This window comes from Balearica regulorum, chromosome 14 (genome assembly GCF_011004875.1).
Source record: "Balearica regulorum gibbericeps isolate bBalReg1 chromosome 14, bBalReg1.pri, whole genome shotgun sequence".
Taxonomy (NCBI): Eukaryota; Metazoa; Chordata; class Aves; order Gruiformes; family Gruidae; genus Balearica; species Balearica regulorum.
The window spans coordinates 16779854-16788282 of NC_046197.1; the positions used below are offsets into that span (position 1 = coordinate 16779854).

The 8429-nt window shown below is 43.2% G+C and overlaps 1 protein-coding gene across 1 annotated transcript; it reads left to right on the forward strand.

Annotated features, from left to right (window-relative positions):
* HNRNPA0 (heterogeneous nuclear ribonucleoprotein A0) lies at positions 1–1834 on the forward strand. The gene has a single exon (XM_075766314.1). The coding sequence runs from the start codon at positions 361–363 to the stop codon at positions 1297–1299; it is 939 nt and encodes a 312-aa protein (XP_075622429.1). The 5' UTR covers positions 1–360; the 3' UTR covers positions 1300–1834.
* Positions 1835–8429: the final 6595 nt, after the last annotated feature.

Here is an 8429-nt window from a genome sequence, read left to right on the forward strand (position 1 = left end):
GCTCCCAGCGTCCCCTTTGTGTGGGCACCAGTCGCCGGCCGAGCTGTGGAGAAGTAGCAGCCGCCATTTTGTGCGTGCTTGTGTTTTCCCCCACCCCCACCCCCCTTTCTGCGGGAGCGGCGGCAGCCGGGACGCCCCGTCTCTTCTGCTGGTCAGGTGAGGCGAAGCGAAGGCGTTGGGCCAGGCCGAGGGAGCCATCGCCGGCGGCTGCCGCAGCCGTGAGGTCGCGCTGTTCGCAGCAAGCGAGGGGGAAGAAGCGGCAAGACGGAGAAGGGGGGGAAAAAACCTTCGGAGCTGCCCCCTAACAGGAGGAGGAGTCTCGGCGCCAGGCCCAGGCGCAGCCCCGGCACCGGCGGCAGCATGGAGAACTCGCAGCTATGCAAGCTGTTCATCGGCGGCCTGAACGTGCAGACCACGGAGGCCGGGCTGCGGGAGCACTTCGCGGCTTACGGTACCCTCACCGACTGCGTGGTCGTGCTCAACCCGCAGACCAAGCGCTCCCGCTGCTTCGGCTTCGTCACCTATTCGGCGGTGGAGGAGGCCGACGCCGCCATGGCCGCCTCCCCCCACGCCGTGGACGGGAACGCGGTGGAGCTGAAGCGGGCCGTGTCCCGGGAGGACTCGGCCAAACCGGGCGCCCACGCTAAGGTGAAGAAGCTCTTTGTGGGCGGCCTCAAAGGGGACGTAGGCGAAGGGGACCTGGTGCAGCATTTCAGCCAGTTCGGCCCCGTGGAGAAGGCCGAGATCATCGCCGACAAACAGAGCGGGAAAAAGCGCGGCTTCGGCTTCGTCTATTTCCAGAACCACGACGCTGCCGACAAGGCGGCCGTGGTCAAGTTCCACCCGATCCAGGGCCATCGCGTGGAGGTCAAGAAGGCCGTGCCCAAGGAGGACATCCAGTCGGGCGGGGGAGGCGGCGGCTCTTCCAGGCCCTCCCGGGGAGGCAGAGGAGGAGGAAGGGGTCGGGGCGGCGGATCCGGCAACCGGGATCACAACGGTCTTTCCAAAGGAGGCGGCGGTTACAATAGCTACGGCGGCTACGGTGGAGGAGGCGGCGGCGGCGGCGGTTACGGCTCCTATGGCAGCGGCTCCTACGGAGGCGGCGGCGGAGGGGGAGGCGGCGACTACGGCAACGGGTACGGCGGGTTCGGCAGCTACAGCCAGCATCAGTCCTCCTACGGCCCCATGAAGAGCGGCGGAGGAGGTGGAGGAGGGGGCGGCAACTGGGGGGGCCGCAGTAACAGTGGACCGTACAGAGGAGGCTATGGTGGGGGAGGCTACGGGGGCGGCTCTTTCTGAGCTGGAGCGCCCATACCCATTGGGGGTGGCGTGGAGAGCCCTCCCTTTGATACGGGGCAGCTTCTAAATGGTTTCTCCCCTCATTCGCCGAAGGGCAGCTCCTTTTAAATGCCTCCCTGCTGTGGGAGCAGCTCCTAAATGCCCCCTGGGGGTCGCCTCTGCTGCCTGTGCCACTTCTTTCTCTCTGAAGATGGACTGGGCCCCACATACACATACTTTGTGTTACAGTCATTGATGGACTCTATTTTTTTATTATTACTTGGACCTTGGTCGTTTTTATACTAGCAACGAAAAATGTCTTGTTTTAATTTGTTTTTTTGGGGGTACGGGGTGGGAAGTGTCTTGCTGATCTGGAGTAAAAACTGGGGAGGGTTATGGGGGAATTTCCTTTGTTGTAAGGACTCGATACCTGGCTACTACATTTTTTTCTACAAAATCTACTCGGATCCCATGACTGAAATTAACATTTCTGTAAAGGAGGAAAAAAATCGTTTTTACGTTTTTTATTTTTTAAATAAATCATTGTGTTCATTGACCTTTACATGTCTAATTTTTTTTCCTAGGATCCATTCCGTACGGTTTTAAGGCTTTTCTAGGTTGGAAGCGAGTGTTCCTCTGCTTTAAAATCTCTATGTACTCAGAGTAAATATTTTATTGCCAGTAAAGGTCCTAATTGACTTTTTTGCTACCCCCCTAGTGGATTTATTGGTTTTAAAACACTCAACAGAGAAATTTTTGAAGTACTAATCCGTGGATGTGGTCTGGTTTTTAAATATTCGTTCTCACGCAGTTTGTGTACATCCACCATCTTGTACTAGGCAGTTTGATGTGCTGACATGGTTGGTCAATTTTTTCTATAGGACTTTTCCATCAACGTATGTACTGTGTAGTTTTGAAGAAGTAGTTTGTGTTAAGCATGTGCTTCATTCATATAAAATGTTCAGAATTTCTGATTGCTTAGTTTCAAGTCCTCGGTTTGGCTGTGTATGATTCCTTCCAGGAAAGGGTCGACATTTATCCCTTCTATTAAACGCATACTTGTTTTCATAGTACTGGGTTAACAGACTTTTCACTCTGAACTATTGTCCTTCGTTAAAGTTCCCCGAGAATCTTTCGCAGCACCATCTACCGACAGGATGGCAGCCCCTTTGCTGCAGGCTTCGTTACAGCAGGAGTAAAATTCATTTGCTAACAATTGTACTAGACTTTTGAAAGTTACTTTATGCCGCTAGATGACTGGTGTAGAACACAATGACATCTGCACGTGAATAAAGATGGGCTCCATGAGTATTGACTGGAAAAAAAAAAAAGGAATGGATTTGCAATACCTGCCTCAGCACGTATTCTTTTTTTAAATAATAATTGCAATTGCCCGTATTTCAGAAAGCGATAATCTAAACTATGTGGGCAAAGTGCTATGATAAATGAGCCAGCTAAGTGTACCAGTAACATAGGTGCCAGTTGTAAAGCAAAAATATCTGTGTAGTCTGCTTGATTAACAAATGTATATTTGTAGCCCTTTCACGCAATAGAATTAAAGTTTGTTGTTTATTAAAAAGCATAATGTTTTAGGGGAAAACTGCCTTCCTGCATAGAAATATAGAATAGCAACGTTTATGGGTTTATGGATATCAAATAAAGATTTGAATTCCTTATATGCTTGAGTGAGAGTATGTATGACACGGGGCATGAATTTAAAAAGTACAAAGTTAACTTTGACTTCAGGTTTCTAAGCACTTAGTCTCTGATGCTTTATGGGACTGCATCTTAAAAGCTGATTTTTTTTGCTTTGCTCCAGATATGCAAGATGTTAGGCATGTAATTCCCACTGATTCCCGTGACAAGTAAACGTCTAGGGCTTTGTGCTTCTGGGCTGAAGGATTTTGTGTGAAATGTCAAGGTATTGCCAGTTTTTGATGCCAGTCTAGCCTGATGCTGAGAATTAAGTCTTTTTGTTGCTATTAGGTGTAAAAGTAGCATCAACTTAATCACCTGCGTAAGCTTAAATAAACAGGACAACCTTTTGATATCATCAGGATTTAAACCAAGAGTTGAGTTTCCTCTTGATCATGATAATTTCTGGCACGCTCAGTGAAACTGGTTCTCTGGCTCAGCTTTTATAAATAGGTTCTGAGTAACTTGCTGTTCGCAATTACAGGGTTTTTTTAATCTCAAAAGCTTGTTGGCCTCTGTTGTGAACCAGTGTCACTGACAGGTTGTTGAAAGCGCAAGTCATTTCAGAGAAAAGTATTTGTAAAACACTGCAAGTACCAGCTCTTGTCGGCGGACAGCTTCAGGTGGTTGGTTTTATTTCAGTTCTCTGAAGTTTTTTACTTTTCCCTTGCACTTTAAAACCGTGTTGGACAGTCATCCTTGAACTTCATTCAAAGCACGGCTTTTTGTAGCTGAAACGAACTGCTGAGTTCTAGATCTGGTGTTGGTTTGGGCATATGATTTAGTCCCTTGCAATGGTAAATTGCTGTAACCTTATCAAGGGACAGCCTGGTTTTGAAAGACATAGTTAAATTCACTTCTGTGATGTGGCTTGTATTTTGACTTTGGAAGGTAAAGATTTGTGCACTAACTATTGCTTTATGGTATTTTTCATGTTATGTGTTGTGAAAGAGTATGTTGATGCTTTAAACAAGTAGGTTTTTAAACTGGGGACTTCATGCGTGAAATCCAACAGTTTTGCCAAGCTATAGCTTGATTTTGAGAGTTGTACTGAATCATGCTGTTTGATTATCTATATGTAATAGTCCTCTTGTAGGACTAAGGTCTTCTAGAATAAAAAGTAGGTCCCAGAAATTGCACCTGTATTGGGGAGTATGCTATGTAATTTCTCTCTCCAAAAATTGTAATCTTTGTAACTATGTTCTGTGGTGAGTGTCTGGAGTAGCTGGGACTTGCTCTGCTCCGACCTCTTGTCTCTTGGGAGCAAGAACTTCGTTGTGACAATGCAGGTAATGTGCGAGAGGCTCGTTCGTGTAAGTGCTTGTGTAATAAGCAGTAATGCTAGCACATGCCATAGAATATAGAAAGAGATGCAAATTGTATTGGATAGCATTAAAGACACAGTGACTTAAAGATTCTCCTTGAATATAAATGTTTCTAGCACATTTCCTAGTAAGGTGAAGAGATTTGTTGCTGAAGTTTTGCTTATGTAATGATACTTGGTAATTTTCTGACCCATAGGTGGATTTGTCTGCATAGAGGTGTGCAGGAAGAACTGAGATGAAATGAAGTATATAGCTGGCATGTAAATAAAGAAGTTGGTGACTGCATAGTTGCTCTGGGATGGTCACAGAGATAGAAATATGTAACTTTAGTTTGCTGATCCTTAGTTTGTAGTTGAGTCCTGAAGTGTAGGTGCCTGAAATTTATCAGTAATTTAATGGCGTTCTGTTCACGAATGAGTGCTGGATTGTGTTGGTTTCACCTGTGAGAAATAGGAAGTGAGAGCAATTAGTTCATTTCCAGCATTTAATAAAGAAAGTAAAAGTGCAGTAGTTTTCTTAAAACACAGATGTTTTATTTTTGTAATCTACATGAATAGAGTTTTTGCCAAAGCAAAGCTTTTCAGAGGCTGCAGTATCACAGTGTAGCTCAGTGTGTTGTGATGCGCGCACAGTTTCTTAGTAATAATGAGTATTCATGTCTACTCTAAAGTATAACTTGTTCTTGATCCTGTGTCTTGTGTGACTTGTAAATTTTATTTGGCTAATAAAATTAGCCTAACACACACTTTTATAATACCGATGACTACTGCATTAAAAAGAAACATGCTAAACACCTGTATACCTAATGAATTGATACTTGCACAAATCAAGTTTTGTTTGTTTTAACATTAGGTGATGAAGAAGTAGTTTAGAACAGCAGTAGCAGCTGAAACAGCTTTGATCACAATAAATCTCTGTGGGTCACTGACTGTATTACAGCTGTGACAGACTTGCGAAATAAAAGCTGTGCCTTGCCCTGCAGGCTTGCGCAGTATACTTAGGCAGACAAGCTTTACCCTCCGGAATTGAGCAAGCTTTTGGGTTTGTGTTGTGTGAAGTAGTTGCAAGTGGTGTAGGTGCTCTTGGAGCCCCGGTTCTGCTTACAGGAGGGCAGACCTGCTGGGAGGCCAGCGGTTTGCGTGGCGGGGACACTGACAGGCGATATGCTTGGATCGGGTGTTTGTGCATATGTACTGAACAATCGGTGAAGCTGAAATATTGAAGATGGTTACAATTGTAATTTAAGGTTCTCAAATGCTTTGTGGTGTTCTTCCCCCCTGCAGTAACTTAGATCCTTTCTGCAAAGCAAATTTTGCTTTCGATTAGCATTGAAAGACCTAAGTGGATAGGTCAGAACACTGGTTTATTATCTTGCTCTGTCAGCTGATACTATTGTTGCAGTATAATGGCATTCCTAGTGCTGCTGAAAAGGGTCTGAGCCTGAGTGGTGCTGAGGACCCCAACTTCCCATTCAGGTCTGAAAATAGAACAGCTTCTTTTTTCGATGTACCTCAGAATGTTCTTTCTAGAATGCAAAAGTTTGGTTTAAATTGTTAATTAATCTCTCAAGCTCAAGGACACCCTTATGATAATGCACTCGATAAACAAAAAAACATGGTGCATTTTTGTGAGAATGGGATTTTGCTCCTGCAGTCCACGAGATGATTGGTTTTCTAATAGAAGGTAGTTTATCCAAGCCTTGTAAAAAGGATTGCTGGTCCTGTAGTAGCTATTATGGATTGCTGTTTATCATGTGATCGAGTTTGTACCACATTTACCTGGTATACGTTGTTATAGACCTCTGCTTTCTAAGCTATTTAATAGGAAGAAGGCATTTCTGATACATTTTTCAAACTATGTGTCTATATATAATACCTTGGATTAATACTGGGTGATTGAAAGTGTAACCCCTGAAATGGCAGTCTTTCTTCTTAGCCAGAGGTGTAGTTTACAAAATAACGGGTTATTTAATCTGATTCTGTGATTTGGTATATGCCTCCCTTAAAGATCAGTTTTCTGCTTGTTATTTTTGTATTTCTTAAATAAAACAATTATGTCTCTGCTTCACTTGAAAATGTATTTTACAATGGCACATCATAAGGAGTTTTGAGCCAGCCTGAGCTAGCACTATTTGCTTTTGTTGATGGGCTTTTTTTAGGTCTTGAAGTATTACTACTCTTTCTGGTTATGTGCGTGTATACGCACACACGTACATCACTTCCACTTATCTTTGATGAGTATTCATTTGTACTGTAAGTACTGCTATTGATGGGTGTCAGATGTGTATTTTTTATAACAGGATGAAGGGCTTTTCACTATATATTCCTATTTGTATAATTCCTATTTACCTAGGAGTTTTCTATCATTTACCTGTATACTAGGACTTGTGAAGGGGCTGATGGAGTTGATTGCTTTCCTCCTTGATGTTCCTCTGACAAATCTTAGTCTTTTTGCCTCCTCTGCTCCCAGAACTCTTCTTGATTTCTGTTCTATATCAAGGGGAGGAACTACATAGTCACTTTTGAAGTGATACCTCTTGTTTGTATGGTTCTAAGAGTGTTTTCATCATATCTATATTCCTCTTAAAAACGTCTAACCCAACTCGCGGGGAAAATGGGTAGTGGGAACAGTGAAAGAGCAAGGGCTGTAAAGCTGTAGTTTGGGGCAGGAGAGACATTCTTCAGATTCTTGTATTTCCTGTAGTTCTATCTACTGAATAGACTGAACAGTTAAAAAGATGGAACGCTTCAGGTCTCAACTGTAGCAAAAAAAAAAAAAAAGGATAAAAAATAAAATTCAAGTACTGTTCTCTGTCCTTGGTTTGGCCTTTGCCAGTAGGAGTTCTAAACTAAAAGTTGCAAAAGCATTTTCTTAAGTATTTTGCTCAGTGCGGTTGATCTTGGTGTAACTTTTTTGCTAAAAGTCTGTTAGGCAAAGCTGTAGTATTATATACTACATTATTATATTATATAATAGCTTATTGCTATTATAGACAGCATCAGGCTTAGAGCACTGGCTATTCTCAGATTGTCAGCCATCCAAGTAACCAAAGCTCCTTAACTTTGAAAACTAGATGTCAAGCCCAGTCAGACTAATAATGCCATCTGTCTGAGACATCTGGATATTAACCCTCTTAGTCTGATGCATACAGTTTCATTCCTGAATGCTTTCTCAAATGGAAAATACACAGATTTGGAAAGAAGAGCTCTTCAAATAAAAATTGAACTACACTATGTAGACCTATGTGTAATTTTGATGCATATTACATTCATTAAACTACTATAAATATCTCTTCATGCGTAATGCAGTAAGGAATTGATGCCAATTTAGAAAGGGATTAAGTTTCTGGCTGTAAATGTATCAAGATGCACATTTGCTCACTACCATCAAAATACAAATCTCTGATGAACATTGCCAAAAAATTCCTTGGAAGCAGAACGAGCTGATGAATCTTAAAATACTTTGGTTGTTCAAAGGCTACTTTATACCATGTAATTGTCAACTAGTGTCTCACAGAAGCCCAGCACAGATTTGGATTAAAGCAGTGCTAGATAAAATGCAGGAGTAGTATTTGGGGCTGGAGGTTCATGCTTTTTTTACTTGCTCTCTTTTTCTCTGTGGATCAATAATCTTGTTTTCTTTACTGCATACCAACACAGCCTCTGTGGAAAGCCTTCCTCTCCTGACCACACACCCTGATGAACAAATTACAGCAACGTGGGCAGGGCATGGCCCTGGGAGGAGGCTGTGCACACCTTGCTATTGTGTAAGAACACAGCGCTGTCAGCTGTGTCTTGAAATAATTTAATCCTCTTTCATCTTCCAGGTCCCCCTTCCTCAAAAGGGATGTTCTGTGGGCTCACTGCCTGCTCCCTGGCTGGGTTGCAGAGTTGTGAAAGATTTCTGATGCTAAATTCCCAATTCTGTGTGGTTATCTACTACCTTTTCAGGTTTTAATAGTCTTTTAAGTTTACTGGGTAACAAATTCACTGAAAGTCCTTCATGGTATGATTTCATTTGGGCTTGTTTAATTGTTTTCTTTCCACCACTGCTGGAATAATGATGTGCAGTTTACTGGAGAGACCTCCTTTGAGTCCTGTCTGATTGGAAGTTCAAGACTTGTCCCCCGAC

Excerpts from the sequence above, each read along its gene's own strand:
- HNRNPA0 (XM_075766314.1), top strand. The coding sequence starts at position 361 with ATGGAGAACTCGCAGCTATGCAAGCTGTTCATCGGCGGCCTGAACGTG.